Here is a 21,690-nt window from a genome sequence, read left to right on the forward strand (position 1 = left end):
CCATTTGTAAGTATTTTCCTTTAAAAATCCATTTTGTTGTTCAAATATACGTGATTTCTTTCACGTTGAATAGAACTGTGGCCTAAAGTGGGTGAAATTGATTTTCCTCAACACCAAGAGAATGTGTGTACTCGTGTGTGGTTAGTAAAATAATGGTAAAAATTTTGAATTGCGAGTGGCATGCAATGAAATATAGTGGAAAAGAATAGATTCCAAATACAGCCATGCTGTTTTTATTCCAGTCTTCTCTCCTATTCTTATTGCAATAGGGAATGGAACAAATGAGAAACGCCAAAATTTATTAGCCTAAATTCATTTTCGTTTATTGGAAATCTACGGAACGTGTTCAATATTTTTCAATCATCGTAAGTTCAAGTTTTTTTTTATATATACAATGATTTATAATATTTTTTTTTATTGTTACCTCGGATTTATTTTCTCTTGGAAATTTATATACCATCAAAAGATAATTTTTTATACTTACGTCCAGACGAATCTTTCTGAATTTTGTGGACGCATCAATCCAATCCAAACGGGTTCAGTGACATCCAGCTCCTTAAGGAAAGCTCTAGCGGCATCAAATTGAATCCCATTATCAACTGTAATTAAATTTCAGACAAATATTTTTACATTAAAATCCATATTTAACACACATAAAAATATTCAGTCAATTTTATTAGAACATTTTTATTAAAACAATTTTATTAGAAGTGATAGAATAGTTCCATAAACAATGAATTGGTCTGAATCTGAACTCTGTTTTTTATTGCTCGAACTTAAAGAGAGAGAACTTATCACCGTCCTGGAGCTTAAACGGCGAATAATATCATCTTTCAGTCTTCGGTGACCCCAATTAAAAAGTATTCTCTACAGACGTTTTTTACTCCCCGCCCCTCCCTTCTTTGTCCATTAAAACCTTTCTTTTTTATTTTTCTCAAAAGGCTCAAACTTTTTCAATGATTTTCGGATAGATTTCAGAGGTAGACCCTAGGCGAACATTTCGTCTATAAATTATTGTGACGCAAAATTATCGAAGAACATTCCCAAGGACGCCACTTAAAGTTCCCTTTCTGAAAGGAACCTTGATGAAAGGAGAGCTCTACTGTCCTAGCCCCCATAGAAGTCGACTTCGCGCGTGATATAGTGAATTCTACCAGAGAGAATGGACCTCCCTTGCTTGAGTCACCATTTTGAGATTTGACTAAATAAATGGGAGTGAAATGGAACCTATGACTTGTCTCTCAGCTAGCATAATTTCCTCTCTCTCTGAAGGTCGTAAAAAGTTACATTCCAACAAGTCATACTTATGACCAGAAAATTCTCCATTTTGAATTATTGAAGATCAAAGTTCAAACAATTTGGGGGGTTCATTTTTAAACCGATATGGTTAAATTGGGATTTTCTGGACGGGTACTGAAATTTTCAACCCGGCTGCATCGCCGGTCCTAATCAATGGTTAAGTAATCGTTATGGATTTATTTTTCTCAAATATCCTTTTTCATTTGTACGTAAGAATGTTGCTACTATCACAAAAATTATAACTTGCACGCTTTTTAGCCAATTTTTTAGTTCTGAATTGTTTTTTTTATATTTATGTCTGAATATATAATCAATAACAAACCGAATACACCAAAACACAAATAAAAAATTAATACACGGATAGCTATACCATCATGAGATAGAGCATTACGCTAAGCTGGGAGATGGCAAAGCTCTTTTTTAGTCACGTGCACGTCTGTTCAAATTTTAATCAGATGGCTAGATACTTTAACAAGACCGGAGTCCTTAAGACCTTTGAAATATTAGACCGTAGACTGACGGGGTAATACGAAATCATGTCTATTTTCGAATTTTTAGATTTTCTCACTATTTCAGATGATCAGAGAAAAAGAAAATCTCGAAGAAGTAGGGTAAAGTGGTATAAGTTGGACAGTGGCACAAGTTGGACAATGGTACAATTTGGACAGGGCTTTTTGTCTTGATAAATTTAGTACTTCATTTTTATTTGTATATTTTTAATGCTTTAATTTTATAATTTGGTTCCTTGTGCTTTAAAACAAATTTTGTACTATTTTTATCAAGAAAAAAGCCATGTCCAACTTGTAAAACAAATTCCAAATTATACACTTTACCCTACAAGATTTTACATTTGAGAGTACTTCTTCGTTATTTTTTCCTATTGCCATCTAAATTAAATTTAATTAAATTCTGAATTAGACATGGTTCCAAATTACCCCATTTTAGCCTACCTCATACTTGAAACAAAATCTTAATTTTTTCTGGTCTCAGGTATTTTCTTTTTTCAAGACATCATAATTAAATTAACCTTTTTTGTTATTTTGAATTCTAATCTCCATATATTGAATATTGGAACTTAAAGCAAAATACTAGATGAGTATGAACATGAATTTAATTTAGGGAATCAATAAAAATATTTTCATCTAGATTTGGTATATAAGTTCCAATCATAGTAATTTTTTTTCTATTTTTTGACAGACAGGAGATCATCATATTCAATTTGTATTTAATCCGCAAATTTTAAATTCAGAACAAATAAAGTATGGCATATGAACGTTGCATACATAACGTATGAACTAAATGAGAGAACAAATATCACGACACGATAACTTCTAATTAAATAAAGATTATAAAAAAAACATTTTTGATATTTCTAAGAAATTATTAAGGTAATACTATATTAAGGAAATGTTTTTAAGAAATTTATTTATCATATTAAACATTTTAAATTTGGTATTTAGAACTAAAGCTCTAGTCATTCAGTTTTTTTATTATTGCAAAAGTATAATTTATTGTATAACATTATTTCTAAAAAGTATATTTTTAGGTACAAGCACTGACAAAGGAGTTAACAACGAGTCTGCATATTATAACAAGATTTCTTGATAGATTTTAAATTAGGATTCATATTTGGAATTCAAATTTTTAATGTTTTTAAAATGTTTGTGTTGATAATTCGGTCGTGATAAAATAAAGTAAAGATGGCAGTGCAAAACGGAAATATACAAATTTGATATAGCTTTTTAAACATATTATAAATTTACGTAATGAAGAATGAAATGTGTAATATATTCGTATTATGCAGATATATTCTTTTGCATTAACATTTCAGCGACATGGGATGGTAATTGAATTTCCATGCAGACAAGCCAATTTTGAGGACACATTTTCACCTTTCTACTGACGAAAAATCCATATATTAACGGAAGAAACATGCGGATAGCAGTATATGAACATTCTCGACATTTTTGTGCCTAAAAGGAAGAGAGTGAGGGTTGCTTTATTAATTTCAGCAGAGAAAATTTTCGTCTTTATTACTAAGCCACGTCTCCGTGTGTGTATCATTAAACACTTGGCGGCTGGAATATTTATTATCAAAATGTCTAATTTACCACGCGTGTGCGACCTCTGTTCAACATCTTTAGCTTCCTTTCGAATTTCTTCATCCGTAACTTTCAACAATTCATATTGTATACGTAACAATAATATTGAGATGGTTTCCCATACTTTTCCATTTTTCGCATCTATTGTAAAATGTCATAAATTTTGATAGCTTTTCTGTAAATAAATTTTCAGTGGGTGACAGTCGATGACGAAAAAATAAATGTACACGTGAAGTAAGCTATAGGTATACAAATTTATACATACAGAGATTGTACAATTTAGTACACTGATTTTACTATATGTTTTCCCAAAGCTTGTGTATTCATATACGTGATTTCACTATAACCCCACAACCGAAAAAGGAGGATAAAAAATGTGAACAATAAATCGATAACAATGGGATTTCATTTTGGTATTCCAACCACTATGGGAATCAACCTTCCTGTATTCTAAATTCACAACACAAAAAAGCTCTCTCATCCAAGCCATTTTTGTGCGCCTCCAGAAATACCTTTATTTTGTTCACTGGGTCTTGAATTTTATTGAGTATTGGCTGAAGGGAATTTGTTCTATTTTTCCTTTTATTTTCATGTGGAATATACTCCTTTTGTGCAAATAGCACTTGAAAATTATCTAAATCTAGTTACATTCTAATAGCAAAATCCGAATTCTATTTAATAGGTAGTATATTCTGTATCCTTCAATATTCGAAGTGAATATTATAAAATGGCAGTCAATGAGTATTGTAGTGTAGGCAATGTATTTTATTGTTTGGACTAAGAAAAGATAAATATAAGTACATATAAATATTGATTTTTCAGGCTTTGACTTAGATCTGAAGTTAGAGATCAAATAAGATAAGAACTTTGGGGTCATTGTATGTAAATTGGCCTTCCCTTGTCTCCGACTTCTACAAACTTTTATTGTTTTGGAATTATCGAAAATGCGTCTGTCAAAATATCCTTAATAACCCGTTTGCATCTATTATAATACACAAAACTTTATTATTTTACTGATTTATTACTGCGTAATTGATATCTGAAATGTTGCCGGAAAATAATTCTTAGTTATTTTAATTATCTAGTGGCGTGGGGAAAATAGCCCGACGACGTAGGGCAGACCGAGGTATAATTAGCCGGGGTAGAATTAGATAGTGTATTTTTCTCATTTCCCTTAAAATGTACATTGAGCAAAGTATTTTTTAATGAAAATGGGAACATATCCCTATATTTCTTGGAATATTTGTCTGATCTTGTTATCTTACAATTTAGGAGCATTTTTATAAAATGGGTATAAAATTGTAGTATTGATGTTACAGTTTTTGGACCAGCATTTGGTTTTCTAAGTTGTTAGTCAAAATCTCATAGTTTTACTTTGTTTCTGTTTTAATAAAGTTAATTAAGAGATATTTTTCACTTGGACAATGATTTTTTATATAAGATGATAAACACTGAAACAGCCCTCAGGGCAGATAGGTGTGATTCCTTCTAATCACACCTATTGTAAACCTCGGATTTTCTGAAAGTGCTCCGATCGAGCTGACATTCACAGGGTATATGTTTTGAACATCCCTGATGCCGAAAATCATAAGCCGGCAATTTCGGGTCCGGCTGCCGTCCGGCCGTCCGTAGTACGCAATATCTCTGGTTTGGATAGAGATATCTTCATAATTTTTTTTTATATATCTACGCACGCGTACGACGATTTCTGTGCTATTAGTTTTTTGAAAAACCGATTCTTAACCGGTTAAAATCACGTTTCGTAGTTTATCTCGAACTAAGCATGCGATTTTGAATTTTTTATGTTTATCTTGTAGCCCAAAAAATTTAGACCAATTAGAAAAAAAAAAACTAAGGACATTCTTCGAACGGTTCTCGAGATATTTCACTTTAAAGATTTCAAGATAGTTTTCGGCCAGTAAACTGAGTATGAGGGACAGTGAAACACGGTATTGACCTTTGGCTCCTTTCTCCTTTTAATTTCCTAAGCCGACGTTTCGGAGGGGTTTTCCTCCGGTTTCAGGTATAGAAATTTTGGGGGAAAAAAATTGTCACAAAAATCGTTACACTGAGCACAATTCGGACTTTGCACGAGAGACAATTTCTCCAACAACATCCAACAAAGACTCCGGATTTTCGCGGGGCGCGTAATTTTTTGCGGATTTTCGCGGGGCGTGAAATTTTTTGCGGATTTTCGCGGGGCGTGAAATTTTTTTCGGATTTTCGCGGGGCGTGAAATTATTCGCGGATTTTCACGGGGCGTAAAAATTTTCGCGGATTTTCGCGGGGCGTGAAATTTTTTTCGGATTGTCGCGGGGCGTGAAATTATTCGCGGATTTTCACGGGGCGTGAAAATTTTCGCGGATTTTCGCGGGGCGTGTAATTTTTTGCGGATTTTCGCGGAGCGTGAAATTTTTCGCAGATTTTAGCGGGTCGCGTAATTTTCGCGGGGCATGTAATTTTTCGCGGATTCTCGCGGGTCGCGTATTTTTTCGCGGATTTTCGCGGGGCTTGTAATTTTTCGCGAATTTTCGCGGAGTGCGAATTTTTTCGCTGATTTTAGCGGGGCACGAATTTTTCGCGGATTTTCGCGGGGCGTGAAATTTTTCACAGGTCGCGTATTTTTTCACGAATTTTAGCGGGGCGCGTATTTTTTGCGAATTTTCGCGGGGCACGAATTTTTTCGATGATTTTCGCGGGGCGAGAATTTTTTCCCTAATTTTCGCTGGGCGCGAATTGTTTCGATGATTTTCACGGGGCGCGAATTTTTTCGCGGATTTTCGTGGGGCGCGATTTTCTCGGGTCGCTGACAGAGGTTCTCAATGAATGTAAAGTTGAGGTCTCTAGTTTCCGAGATAATCGACTTTAAAGATTTTCAGACACTTTTACGCATTTCTCATTCAATTTTTTTCATTTTGAAGTGAAATTTTGCACATTTCAAGCCTGAAAGAGGCTCTAAATGGACGTAAAGTTTGAGGCCTCTATCTTTCATAGTTTCTGAGATAATCGACTTTAAAGATTTTCAGATACTTTTACGCATTTCTCATCCAATTTTCCTCATTAATGACGATAATAAGTTACATACAATTTAAACGAAATTTTCATTATTTATGTATAAATATCGTTCAAGTTTGCCACAATCCGAATTTGCAAAGAAGGAATCACACCTCTATAAGCTGATCTAGGCTTATCACTGGCTTTTTACTAATAATGGATAATTGTTAGATGACTAAGTACTATTGATATTCTTAGCGATATTGTCATTTGGATGTGCGATTAGTGAAATAGATTTTTTCAGTATGTTTGCATCAATTTTACCGCAATTATAAGAGAGAGACAATTTTGGGCGAATAATATACTCAGAAAAACGCATGTTACAACAATTAGTACCCCTAAAATGACTATATGTACCCTGGCTGGGGTACTTGTAGCCAATTTATCATACTCTTTTTCATTATTCTCTCTCAAAAAAGTCAAGGAATTTAGAGCTTTGAAATACACTATTTCATACAGGCTAATATCCTAATGATATTTATGATTATGAAACATAAAAACATTAGACAGATCTTATCATTTTTTCACAAATAATGCCCGAGAAAAAAGTTTAATTTGCTGCTTAACCCTTTAAGGACGATTGTAATACCGGTGTCCCATAAAGAAAATATTTTTTCCTGACTACACCTAAAGTTATTTTTTCCTTGTGTTTGAACGGTTTTGCAAAATAAAAGGTTGAAGGAATCTAGGATATTTTTTGCAAGTCTCCAGGTATTTGTTATATTGTAAATTTTTAAGCTCAAAAATGACGAATTTTTAAATTCTCATAATGAAAATTAATTTTAATTGTTTTTTATACTTCCAATTTTTTTTAAGCAAAACTCCTTGGATATTTTTTGCAAGTCTCCAGGTATTTGTTATGTTGTTGTAAAAATGTTATGTTGTAAAAAATGATGAATTTTTTTCTCATAATGAAAATTAATTTTAATTATTTTCTATATTTCCAATTTTTTTAAGCAAAACCCTTTTGGGAATTAAAACTACAATACATAAACATAATATTTTTCATTATATAGAGTGAAATTATCATTCATTGGTATTGTCAGGAAAATTACTTAAATTTTTAGACTATTTTTGCTCCTATCGCTCATAGAGGAAAAAAGTACACCGAAACAGACTCTTTTGGATTTTCTAAAGTTAGATGTAAGACCTTTTACTTATTTTGTATATCGGTTTCATTTTTATTGCTGATTTTCGATCCGCGAAAACTGTCTCGTCGTTAAAGGGTTAACCCTTTAAGGACGATTGGAACACCGGTGTCCCATAAAGAAAATAATTTTTCCTGACTACCTAAAGTTTTTTTTTTCTTATGGCTGTACATAATTGTAAAGTAGAAGGTTGAAGAAATCTAGAATATCTTTTGCAAGTCTCTAGCTATTTGCTATGTAGTAAATATTTAAGCTCAAAAATGGCGAATTTTTAAATTCTCAAATTCATAATTGTCGGGAAATCACCATTACTTCCGACTTACCCACGCTCACCTTCATACCTGTTTCGGCACAAACATTTACAAATCGGTCAAGTGTGCGCTGAAGCTCTTCTTCGGAAGATCCAAAAAGAACCAAATCGGTGGAATGCACTCTACATGTTAGTGGAGACTCATTGACACAGGTGGAGAAGTTCAAGTATCTCGGGGTGTTATTCACGAGTGATGGTAGGATGGAGGCAGAACTCTCGTCGCGAATCGGTCAGGCTTCTGCAGTAATGAGGGAGCTTGGCAGAAGCGTGCTGAGGAAGGTCGAGCTTAGTCGATCGGCTAAATTATCGGTCTTTAAAGCTGTGTTCATTCCTATTCTCACCTATGGTCATGAGATTTGGGTAATGACCGAAAGGGTAAGATCGCGAGTACAAGCTGCCGAGATGAGGTACCTTCGAGCGGTTAAGGGAATCACTCGTAGAGATCGAGTGAGGAATGTGGCCGTTCGTGAGGAACTAAGAGTCGAGGAGCTGCTTCTTCGGGTTGAGAGATCACAACTTCGATGGTATGGACATGTTCAACGCATGAATGAAGAAAGATTCCCCAGAAAAGCTATGCAAGCCATTGTGAGGAGACCTCGGCCTCGAGGCAGACCTAGGACAAGGTGGCTGAATCAAATTCAGAATCTTGCCTTGGAACGCCTCGGGATCGAACCCGAACATCTTCCTGAAGTGGCGGAGGATCGACAAGCGTGGGCTGCTAATTTGGATGTCATGGGCCCGCGACCCCAATAGGGATAAGCGGTTGAAAATGAATGAATGAATTCATAATTGATTTTATTTATTTTTTATACTTCCAATTTTTTTTAAGTAAAACCCTTTTGGCAATAAAAACTACAATACTCATACATAATATTTTTCATTAAAGCGAAAAATATTATTCATTAGTATTGTCAGAAAAATTAATTAAATTTTTGGGCTATTTTTGTCCCTATCGTTCATAGAAGCACAAAATACACCGAATCAGACTCTGTTGAACTTCCCAAGGTTAGATGTAAGACTTATCATTGATTATGTTTCTCAGTTTAATTTTTATTGTTGATTTTTAGTCCGCAAGAAGTGTCTCGTCGTTAAAGGGTTAAAAGTACCCTGGCCTTCCCTAGATAAAAATAAATTTTTCGCTTCGTAGGTTGTACAAAGTTTTGCATGAATTTGCACTCTGAAAATTTGGTATGTTGTCGATTTTTGTAATATTTTGTTTTCATTCTTCTTCCTGATTTGAATTCTGAGAGACAATTTCTTAGTTTTTATTAGATAGTCGCACTTGGTTAACTAAAAATTGTTTAAAATGGTTTAATGTAAAACATCGTGCCTCATCACTATAATATTTGACCATTTTATGTATAACCTTTCGTGAATTTCCATAAAATTCGGCAATTAAACGACGCCGATTCATTCCAACAGTATCTCTGGACGATTTCTCATCTTTCAATTTTTTATAAAACAGATTATTTCTTACTCCCTCCGTCCCGAAAAAAATCGTACTTTTGCTAATACATTTTATATGAAAGAATGTACGACTTTTTCTGGGACAGAGGGAGTATTATTTATCATCACTTTTATATGCATATAATTACCATTGACAACTTTAAAAATGTACAAATCCACCATTTGCCTCTCAAATGACATAAACTCAAAATGTAACCAGTTTACATTAAGTTGGTTGCATGTTTTGACCTTTTTGAATTAGTTTTTTAAATGAGGCAACAAACTTTTGATTTTTCAAAAATGACCAACTTTTGGAAAACAATTATTTTTGATATGAAATAAAATCAATAATTTTTTTGAAAAATATAAATAATATCTATGGAGTACAGGGGACTCATCTGCAAAAAGCAAAATTTGAAAAAGTATTTCTTTCTATCATTTTGTTCACTTGATTTCTCAAACATGCATTAGGCAACAAACTATTGACACCCACTGTAAATAATATAGTAATGAAACATCCAAGTTGTGACTTGAAGCATTTTTCAAAAATAGGACGCTTCGCCGCTCCCTTTATATCTGGTTGATTCCTTGGTGAATACAAATTTACCATCATTAGATGAAAGACTCAGACTTTTCAGTGCAATATCTCACAAAGGAAGGCGAGGATAGAACGTTGCTCTACCAATCACCATTCTTCAGCGTCCTAAGGTGATTATGCATCATTCAAAATCAGCGAAACCAATAAAAATCCTATTACATTTCTATTTCATTTTGCACAAAATGTACGAGAAATGCAAAAGTTATGCAATCATATTGAATTACACTTTGCATTTTTATCTTGGAAACCTGTAATCATTTTCAGAGAAAGGGACCGTTTTTCCAGAGGCTCTCTAATGCGAAATATATGTTTTATATGAAAAATTATTTCAATTCAAATAAACAGTAATTGTAAAATCAATGGCGGAGAAAAATTCGTAGTAACTTGACTGTGCAAGAGGTATTCATAAATGATGGAAGGGGGTGGAGTTAAGATTTGATATTACCGTCTTTTGTATTATCCATTAGGGGGTAGTAGGCCATCTTTAAAAGTGGGGCACATTTGAAATTGGGCTTTTCACCTATTTTTAAATAAAATTAAGCCTTATCGTGACATAATTTAGCTGCACAAACAGATTGATATGGCTCAGTTACACTTAAATATATGAAAAAAATCCCAATTTCAATGGTGCTCCACTTTCCCTAAGATGTCTGAGTTTTGTCAAAAACACTAAGTAAGTCAATGTCATTTTCTCCGTTTTCTCTCTAAAGGCATGTACAACGTAGAAACGAAGTATCGGATGATACCAATGACACCATCATAAAACGATTTATTATATCAGATTCGTAAGAATGTTAGTCTTCCTTTTAAAAGTTAGGACCTGATAGTATGAGTCACGTTTAACTTCGGACCACAAAAAACAAATATATTTATTGTTAAAATATCAGCCGCAAAAGAAATGTAAAATGGAAACACATTATAAAATATAGTTTTTCAATAAAAAAAGCTTTAAATTTAAAATAATATTGAAACAGAACACTACTGTACAAATAAATAATAATATAAATCTTTGTTAGAAAAAAATCAATTTTAAGCATTATTCAATTACTAACTTTAGAAGCTGTGAAATTATCACACAAGTTTTGGTAAAAGAAACTCGAGAAATAAGTTTTTGAGTTTTCTATATTACCAGCAAACCATAACTGTAAATTATAAAAAAATACACACATCACCTTTAAGGATTTAAGTTTTTACTGATAAAAATTCAATATTTTACTGATAAATTTCAATTTATTACTACTAATTTATTTTTTCTATTATTGCCCTAAAAAATGTGAGTCCTTTTAAGATATGTGCCGGAAATATAAATGTATTAACTCTAACTTACTACGAGATATTTTAAAAAATGTATAATAATTACATTGCTATTTATGGCTGGAAAATACTAAACAGCTTACAGCTACAATCCTTAATAAAACATTTTGGTCAGCTTGGCCATAAATGTACATATATAAAGACACAAGAAATATTCTTTTAATTCTAAAGTATTTTGTATCATTTTAATTGGAAGTGAGAAATCAAGTAAGTAACTTAATGGAAAAGCTGAAAATGTAAAGCAATTGAATAGGGGCACAGTTGGTACAAAGATTAAAGTTTATTGAAGCTTTGGATTCGAATGAGTTTTCGACCAGCAACACACAAAAGGATTACGGTTTGCGCGCGTGTAAAAGTTTAAAATTCAGAGTTTATTTTGTGTGAAATAACCACTGACCCCAAATATTTCTGATGACAACAGCTTGAGAACAACACCAAAGAATAAGAGAAGTTGATTAAGGTCGAGAAGAGATTTAGAGAAGCTAAAATGTGCCAAAATGGCACGATACACTCTTTATCATTGCGGTGTTTTAGATGGTAAATATGAGATTAGCAGCATCGCGGATTAATGAAGCTGATGAGGACTCATGCCACTTTCTCTACATTGTCCATTCATTTACCCATTTGTCCCTCTGGAGCTGTTTCACCGTCACGCACAGTGGATAGAACTTAAATGATTGTGCGGGGTGTGTTGTTACGATTTGGGGGATGTAGAAAGGACGAGAGAAATTATACAAGTCTCATATTGAGAAAATATGTTTACTCGTATATTTCAGCCATTAAAGTACATTTTCTTGCGAGAAGCACATATCGAGAAACTCTAATCTACTACTATCACACATAAGGAGCCAAGGGTTGTACAGCGTATATACCGAGTTATACATAGAATTACCAGAAAAGGATACTATGCTATATTCCCAGACATAGACTGTGTATAAATTTGTGCTGAGTCTTCCACTCATAAATGAAGGGTTGCCACTCTCCATGACTTAATGGTGACCAAGATGGTCACACACACAGCACTTTCATACAAACCCACGAGACAGTGTTCCCATGTGACACTCAATTTTCTATTGTATTATTATCCTACTAGTACTATTTGATATAAAAATGCCACGGAAATTGGGTATTTTGTGGTTCCACTTTTTATTACACTCACTTCTTGCTATAGTCACCCCATTCTCATGGCATCATTCGCCGACACCACACTTAGTCAACTTGATGGAAACCTTAATTTTTCTATGGGTGGAAATGTTGGGAAAAACTTTTACACTTTTTCTCTTTCAGTTTTTTCCGCTACAGCCAAGTTTGTAGATGAGGCTAAGCTTATAGAGAAAAAAACATTCCATCCATAGGGTGGATGCTTATAGGAAATCTGACAGTATGGTATTATGGAAGTAAGGCAATTTGTGACAAGGAAATCATGTCATTTTTTTTTTATACAGTCACACTAAGTTAGGGGAAATATGATTAAGGAAAAAAGATCAGAAATCTTTGAAAAACATCTCTTATTTGGAAATTTAGTAAAACCAGCTATAATTTCCTCTAATACCTATGACGATGCGAACATCCTACTTAGAATAACGCTTCGTTCTAAATCGTACGAGGGTGGCCTCGGTTCGTACGATTTATATTAAAGTTCTAAAAACAATGTGACAGGGTATCAAGAACGATCCAAGTTGTGTTTTTTATTTATGCAAAGAGGAAGTTGAAGGATAACAATGATAGTATATTTCTATGGTAAAATGTAATTACGGTCATCAGAATTTTAGAACATGAGATCTCTCAGTAGCTTGAAATCATTAGTTGTTAGAATTGTGTGGAAAATGGTACGTATTGTATGGTATTTTGAAATTATTCGTGTAGTTGAAATACATTTAGTATCATTTAATTTAATTTTAAATGACACTCATTTAGGAAAAGATTTAAATAATTAAATTTTAGTGGCTAATACAGACTAACAAAAGTATAAATACGTTACTGTAATTACCGTGATTCTTGACTTTATACATGGTGCAAAATTTTCTACATATTTAATAAGTTTTGTGCGAATTCTAATTATTTTGAGATTAATATGAAGAGAATTTAATAAATTTTCAGATAAACCAGGCAACTAAATTGCTTTGTGAGCTTTTTCCTCACTTGTGTTATTAGTAATTATCAGTAAATAAGAATCAATAGGGGAATGTAGGCATGGTCCGCACAGAGTGAACCTTCAAACGATACGAATTTTCTTCTTGTTTGCAAAGAGCTGACTTACCATTTATCATCTCGTCTTGTGAGCTTAATAATTATCTATCTTATGGCTAAGAAATGATGGACTAGCTCTTTGTAAACAAAGAGAAAATTTGCGTTGTTTGAAGGTTCACTCTGTGCGAACCATGCCAACATTCCCCTATAGGAAAAAAATTCTTCAATTCTGATATTTTTTGGAACTTGCTCTCCAATCAGTCTTATTTCAGAAAGATGTGTGAGATTTTAGTTTTAACTGTTCGAACTCAAAGAGGGAGCAGTTATTAGCAAAAGAGAGCAAAATTTGCAACACTTGCAGGGAAAATTTATTTTAAATATAATAATTTTAAACTTACGTTTATTGCAGCATGGTTCGGAAACAGTGAATCTTTAAACGATGCGAATTTCCTTATGTTTTCTTGGAATTAAATATGAATTTTGAGGTTTTTTTTATTATTTATTTTGGCCACGCATCCAAATTATTCTAATGTTAAATTTTGATGAGGAAGTGTGATAACACTATAATGAAAAGTTGTAATAGTTGCAATTATTGTTTTGGTTGCAGTTTAACATAATCTAATATAATTTAATTTAACATATTTCCGTTAATTCCTTATCGGAGGTTTTAATACATGAGAATAAGCCGAGAGACGGATTAGTATAAAAGTGGAAATTTTTACTTAGAATTGTATAAACAACCTAGCAGATATAGGATAATTATTGCAATTATTTGTGGTTTAGAAAATACCAGACTTTTGGGGTCTGCTGGATTATATCTGTAGATTTAAGGCTATAAAGGTGAAAACTCAATAAGCTAGGATTAGGATAAGTATATTTTAGGCTATTAGTAAAATAGTCTGCCTCTACAAGGAATTGATGTTATATTATAATAATAATATCCTGACTGAGAGAAATATTAATAGTGTTCCAGAATACGCATTCAACAATAAATTAGCATGTAATTCTCCAAGTCAGAAATCGGTTCTCTCAATTGTAGAATAAAAATAAAACCTTTATCTATATTATTGCTATTCCAAGCACTCGTGGTACTCCACATGAACATCAACCACAATCATGCGTGGGGAAAGTCGTAATTGATTGTGTGGCACAATTTGAATTCCAATGATATTGAGGTTCATTCCAATAATTTGTGGTATTCATCCTTAAATCACAAGCACATACAACGAATGTACAGTTGAGACAATAAGGGCGATATTACATACATATATAATAATAATAAATCGACACCATTCCAACGTTGTTGCGCTTCAATTAAGTCAATTAGAATCGTTCAACAGAAATCGTGACTGTTGTGTTAAATAAATAGATATATACTTGGATATTTCCCTCAAACTTCTTCGAAAAAGAAAAGACTCTACTATTTTATTGGTAAAAGAAAGTATGAGGAGAATCTATAAATTCACATTTCGTCCAAGTTGTATGTGGAAGAACCACCCTTCCAATTCACCGTCATTTTAGCTATAGCTCTGGTGTTGACTCAGTGGACACTGAAGGGTGCCAATGGTAGCTAATCAGAAAGATGTTGATAGAGGAGGGGCAGAAGAGAAGGACGATTTCTGATAATAATAAGACAAAATGAGGTTCAATTTAGAAATCTCGTATACAATTCATTCTCTTTTCGTACCATCTATAGCATCCATTCCACTCCATTTCTCTCCTTGACTTTCTCACTCAATTTATGTATAAATATATGTTACTTACATAATAGAATTAATGAATGGGACGATAGTAATTAAATGGTGGACATGGATAACCAGTGTGAGGATGGAGTTGTTATCGTTAAAGATATTGTTAAGGTAATTGCTTTTTATTCTAGAAACTTTTCAACCATTTCCTGTGTAGATGTTAAATATAGTATCAGTCTTGAATAGGATTTGTTTATTACCAGATTTTATTGTTTCTTTAACCACTTGCTTCGATTTTCCGGTTTTCCACTGCGTATGTACGTAGTGTTCTTTACTCCGGTTAAAGAATTTAACGGAAAGCTCTTATGAAATGGCAGTTCAAACAAAAAAAAAACCTTTAGTCGCTCGATAACCACTGACCCAAGCTATAAGGAGTCAAAGTTCGAAAATTTACATGTGTATATGAGGAGCTCAGAGCAAAAAAACGCTATTATACTAGGGAAATGCATACGACTTAGAGTTTTTCTTTTGCTCTGAGCGCCTCATATCTCCGGCTATAATTAACATTTTGACCTAATTTTTCTTTTTGATTTGTGCGTCTTAATGAGGACTTTTAGATGACAGTTCAAAAAGTCACCACTAGTAGCTCTGCGATAGCATCAAAATTCAAGCTCATTTTTTCAAAAGCGCCATTATGCAAGTTAATCAAAATTTAGAGTATTGTAGTCTAGGCCAGAGGTGTGCAAGAAACCGTTGAAACCGAATTAACGTCAAATGAAACATGTACGCCAATGCAATGGTCAAAACGCTACTATAACAAACTTATTTTGACGTTAATTCGGTTTCAACGGTTTCTTGCACACCTCTGGTCTAGGCTATGAAGCTTACAAAAAGTGGCGTGGGTTCGCTGTGGTTACAATAGAACCGGAGATATGAGGGAACAAATTCTCTTCAGTTTCTTCCGGTGTTCGTCAGAGGATTGCCTTCTTCTCAAATCAAAGACTAAAAGTTTTTCTCCAAAGCTTTCAACCCTCCTTATGAGTCTTGGAGAAAAAACTATTAGTCTTTGATTTGAGAAGAAGGCAATCCTCTGACGAACACCGGAAGAAACTGAAGAGAATATACAACTGCGTCAGATACAGTATTTGAGGGAACAAAGTTCACGAAATTCAAACCGCCATATCTCCGGTTTTATTTGACTGATTTTGACAAGTGAGGGCACAAATTAATGGTCTCGCAAAGTACTACAACTTTCTAGAGCATTTGAACTTCGTAGGACCAACTCTAAGGGGCGCCACAGTCGAAAAACTAGTAGTTTATCATATGGGCAAAAGGGGATTTGTGTTCAAAAAACCTTTTAGAAAGCAATTAAATTAAATTATCTAGGCTACCAAACAACCGATAACATCAAGTTTTGGGGCAAATTTATAGAGGACATTATGGTCTATATTCCACCTGTATATCATCTATCTGCTAGTTCATTTAAATCCTAGATATTTTGATTGAAATAAAAACTTTGCAATTTTTCAGAAATCAGATTCCAAATTACTCTATAATATCACTCATTTTTAGTTCTAAATGGAATTTGCATGGAATCAGAGTTTGATCACGTTAAGTTTCTTTTTCATTTTTTATTACTATAATGTGTAGAAATATTAAGGAATGAGCAGAATAATATGGTTCTTAATCAATCAGAACACTTTTTTAACATAATTTAGCATTAGACGGTAAGAATTTAACTCGTCGTTGTTTGAATTTGAGAAATTCAGATTTCTGAGACTCTGTCACTCATTCATTTTAACTCGCTTATCTATATTGAGGTTACGGGCTTATAACACTCAGGTTAGAAGCCTACACCTGTCGTTTCTTCGCTACTACGCAGATGTTCTGTTTAGAGTCGATCCCGAGACTCCACTTGAGAGTTTACTACATAAAATGTCTGATACGGTAATTAAATCGAATTTTCCAGTCACACGTTAAACTCGATGCCATTCGATCAAATCTATTAAACTTCGATATATACTAAGTTCTAAATTTTTTTTATAGTACTTGAACATTTAACTATAATGAATGAGATCATAATGATATCAAAAATTAAAAAAAATATAATAATAGAAAAATGGAAGAAAGCGTAGGAGCCGTTTTCAAAATAAATTAAGAAAACATGGGTTTTGGTGGGGTATAAGAGAGTAGAGACAAAAGGGAAATGTTTTGTGATAATATCAGCTTGTGAGGGGGAGGGGTGTCACCAAGGGGTATGACCATACCGTTCGACCTTTAACCCGGTAACAAACTTTCGGTCAAGTAATAATAAAATATTACAGAAAGATCAATCAATTACTAGTACTTCACCGATTTATTGTCGATTAAAGCCGATATATCCGAATTGAAAATTTGAAAACTTTTCCAAGCATCCAAATTTAAGCAAATCTGTTGAAAAATAGGTCCTTCAGAGTCATTAAACTTCCTTGACTTTCGAAAATTTGATGTCGCTATTTTTCTTCGCTATTAGGTATGTATGGACGCAATGTTCACATGGGCTACTTCCGAAACATATTCGAAATTAAAAGAAATTGTAAGAGCCGTTTTCGATATAAACAAAAAAGCATGATTTTGGTGGGGAAGGAGAGGGTGGAAGGGAAAAAGGAAAAAATAACGCCAAGAGATAATGTTTTTTTTATTAGGAGTCACCGAAGACCGGAAGTTGATATCTCTACGTGATACTAAAGTGACATATTCTAAAATTACGAATTGTATTTGTTTGTGATTTCTCCCTTATGTGATTTCGAGTTGTAAAATTAAAATTACAACAGATTTCGTACATATTTCGAATTAAAAGCTTATCAGGGGTTTTGTATATGTGAAAGTGGTATATACGTTATTTAATTTTAATATATTTTGTATTTTTGTGTAGAAAAATATTCTGCGTACTCGTAATTCCTTAGACGGGTATATTTGGCTTAATTTTATATTCTCACACGCTTCTTTTTCTCTTCCCGTTTATACAAAACCCTCTACTTAGTCATCAACATGGAAAACTGTAAGAAAATGCTTTCGTGTGATGTGAAAAACAGAAAGGTTCTCATTCAATTACCAATAAGGAATTGTGAAACATGTGTAGCATAAGGGAAATGTGTGATGCTGGCTGGTGGCAGCCACTTCAACTTGTTATACGTAATAATGCTTTGAGCAATTTTGTGCCTCATACTACCTCATTTTGCTATTTGTCAAAGTATTGAGAGAAAACCTAAGAATCGATTTATCTTTTGCTGAGAATATAGTACCATCTCCTCCATCGCCTTCTGTATGGGGATAGTGCAAACCGAAGTTTCCTTATTGCCATAATATTCTACTTTTTGGGTGGCACAACCCCCTTCGGTGGAAATTTATATAGACAGATTTATTTGGAAAGTACCTGGAAATCATGAAAAATCTTGCGATTCCATACACAGAGAAAAAGTACTCCATGAAAGAATTTGGAAGCTCAAGACTCAAATAATCTGTAGAATTGAATGTGAGGAAATTATAAGATATTTATATTAATAAAGTATTCATATTTTATATCAATTTAAATATTATATTTTGATTTCTGATAGATTTGATTAATTTTCTATTTATAAATGTGTAAAAATTGCGTTCAATACCTATTCACACATTTAAAAGATTTTTTTTTCCAATTTGTGTTGGTTTAATTGTAGCCTTACTTAGAGAGATGCACTACCACTTATATTCACAAAAATATAAAGTGTGGGAGCTTTATGGACACAACACCGATAAAACACAGATAGATACTGAAGATTCTTTTGCAAAAAAATACATTTGTTAAACCTCTATTTAATGAAACTTATAGTTCGGGTCAGGTGGGTTGGAGGACCTTAAGTCTGATATTGGTCGAAAGCTCTAAGGCCCAGCTATAACATTCTAAAATTTGAGCCCGCTCGATGCCATAGGGGCGGAGCTATTGAGAAAACAAAAAAGGGGGGTCTTCAAAATGGCGGAAGGAGGGGTGGGGGGTGGGGGTCAATGCACCATGTTGCAATTTTCACCCGATATATAACCTTTGCCGAAAACCGCAAGTCGATATCTCTTTTTGTTTGGGAGCTATTAAGCTCCAAAGACCTGACGGACGGACGGACGGACGGGAACGGTTTTTAGCCATCCATATATTCGTGATCAGGAAGTGTCAAAACACGTTTTGGAAAAGTTTGGGCGTGATCGGAAGGTATGAAATTTTATTAGGATTATAGTAGGTGAGATTGTTAAGAATCTCACCTAATATACTTGTCATAAAAACTTCATTTGCTTTGTAATTTATCCTTTGCTTTCCCCTATAAAAATTTACTTTATTTAGAATTTTATTGTGTTATGCTGATCGAGACATTGAGGGATCGATGTACACTCTAGTGCATTCACCTCGATCCCCCAATTGTTCCCGAATATTATAATATGTGTAATTAGCAATAAGTAGTCAGTTGTACACGAGTCTTGGAATAAAGCATATTGTCAAACATTACATTATAAATTTAAGTGATGACCCAATAATATTTATGATATAAACGCAACAAACTACTATAACTACATTACAGAAGAAATAAACGACAATAGGCAAATTGCTCCAATCTTTTGACAGCTCCCAGCTAGCTCTTTTTTCAATTTCAATTTCAATTTATTAAAATCAACTGCTTTTGAAGCAGACCTTATACGGGCTTCAGACTTAAGGCTTAGCAATATGGCTTAATATCTCTAATTCCTTATCAGTCAAGATTTGTTGAGAAAATATGACTTAGGATTGGATATTATGGGCAAATGATCCTGTTAATTCAGAAAAATCAATAAAATTGGTTGTAACTTTGAAATTTGAGACTTTCGGGAACTGGGCTAAACCTCAGGTCTGAAGCCGGCTTTATATACACACATGTACAGTCATAGTCAGAAATCGTTAGTTTTTTTGATCAAGAATATTTTCGTAAAGGAGGAAGTAGCTACACGTAATCAGTTTCGTAGAATTAAAAGATTTATAAGGATTTATGAGAGAAGTCTGGAAAATTAGAGGAAAAATTAAGAAATATATTTAGGATTTGTTTAAAGGCAACGTTCCTTAAGTGCTCCCCTATACTGAGAAAAACTAGGATTGTAAAATTTCCCATCCTCCACACAAAATTCTAATGGCCGGATAGTAAAAAAGTCACCCAGCAAACGCGATATTAAATCGGACTGTCAAAAATTGTAGAAACTATTTTATGGATAGTAAATTCTAATAGCCGGATGGTAAATCCTAATATCCCCAGATATTAGATTTTACTAGCCGGATGGTAAATTTTACTGGCAGGATAGTAAATTTTACTAGCCGGATATTAGAATGAAAAATGTCGGAAAAATTTATCTTTCCCTATTTTCATTAATTTTTGGCCATTGTTTGAGGGCTTGGGGCCCTTCTTGGATTTTGTATTTTCTATTTGGATTCTGTATTTCAAGCTATTTTGATGCGTGAAAATTGACGACTGCGCCGAAATTTGAACACGCGACCTTTGTGATGACAGTTGAGCATCTTCCAGCTGCACCACGAATTCCTATAATGTAATGTATTCAAAACATATCGGGAACCGTTGCATCGGCCCCCACGATATTCCAAAATGACATTCTAACAGCAGGATGGTAAATTTTACTGGCTTGGATGGTAATTTCCATCCAAATTACTATCCTCCGTTAAAATTTACTGTCTTCCAGTTAAATTCTAACATCTAATATGCGGCCAGTAAAATTTACTACCGGGATATTAGATTCTAAGAGAGGTCAAGGTAAAATCTAGAGGAGGATAGTGGATTTTACCATCCGGTTATTAGAATTTACTATACATAGGATAGTAATTATTAAAATATCAAGATAGTAGATTCTAAAGGAAAGTTTCTATGGAGGATGGTATTTTCTACTATCTTTTGAGGCAGTAGAATTTAAAGACACGCTTTGTAGAAAATACCATCCAAATTTTTCTCGGTGTAGGAAATGTTCTTTGGTACCAACAACGTACGTACGTATCGTTATTGATAAAAAAGAGGGTTTTATAAAATAATTCTGTTCATATTTTAAGAACCTTCTCCTAAAACACAGTCACGGACAAAATTGTACTAATAAAGCACTTAATATCTCAAGATCTAATTTACATTTTGTCTGAGACTTTTTTAGAGAGTTCTATTCTAAGACTGTAAATATGTATGTGATAATTTCACTGCTTTTAAAGTTCTAAATTGAGTATTTTGCTTTTATTGGTTTTTTTGCTGAATTTTTACTGCTCTTTTGTATATAGTGCTATTTTCAAATCAATAGTCATTGTACTATATATCTTTTTTAAAATGTTATTGTTGTAAAATTTAAATAAATTTATTATCGCGTTACAAAAATGAAAGGGATTGGATTTGATATTATAATATGTTTAAAGAGAGATTGTGATAATTGTAGCCATTCAAGAGCAAATTCAAGTGACATTATTAAAGATTGAGTTATTGTGGAATGATTGTGACAATTAATTCTCATTTAAATTTAC

General features: G+C 33.3%; 2 protein-coding genes across 2 annotated transcripts in view; both read right to left on the reverse strand.

The window, feature by feature from the left end:
* Positions 1 to 21,690, reverse strand: part of LOC129807616 (protein pelota) — a 232,813-nt gene that overhangs the window by 44,797 nt on the left and 166,326 nt on the right. The window lies entirely within an intron of this gene.
* LOC129807609 (uncharacterized) overlaps positions 1 to 21,690 on the reverse strand; it is a 142,425-nt gene that overhangs the window by 41,616 nt on the left and 79,119 nt on the right. Inside the window, exon 3 of the mRNA XM_055856989.1 lies at positions 485 to 599. Within this exon, the coding sequence (XP_055712964.1) occupies positions 485 to 599 (115 nt within the window). The remainder of the gene's footprint in view (positions 1 to 484; positions 600 to 21,690) is intronic.

The sequence above is a fragment of the Phlebotomus papatasi genome, chromosome 3 (assembly GCF_024763615.1).
Source record: "Phlebotomus papatasi isolate M1 chromosome 3, Ppap_2.1, whole genome shotgun sequence".
Taxonomy (NCBI): domain Eukaryota; kingdom Metazoa; phylum Arthropoda; class Insecta; order Diptera; family Psychodidae; genus Phlebotomus; species Phlebotomus papatasi.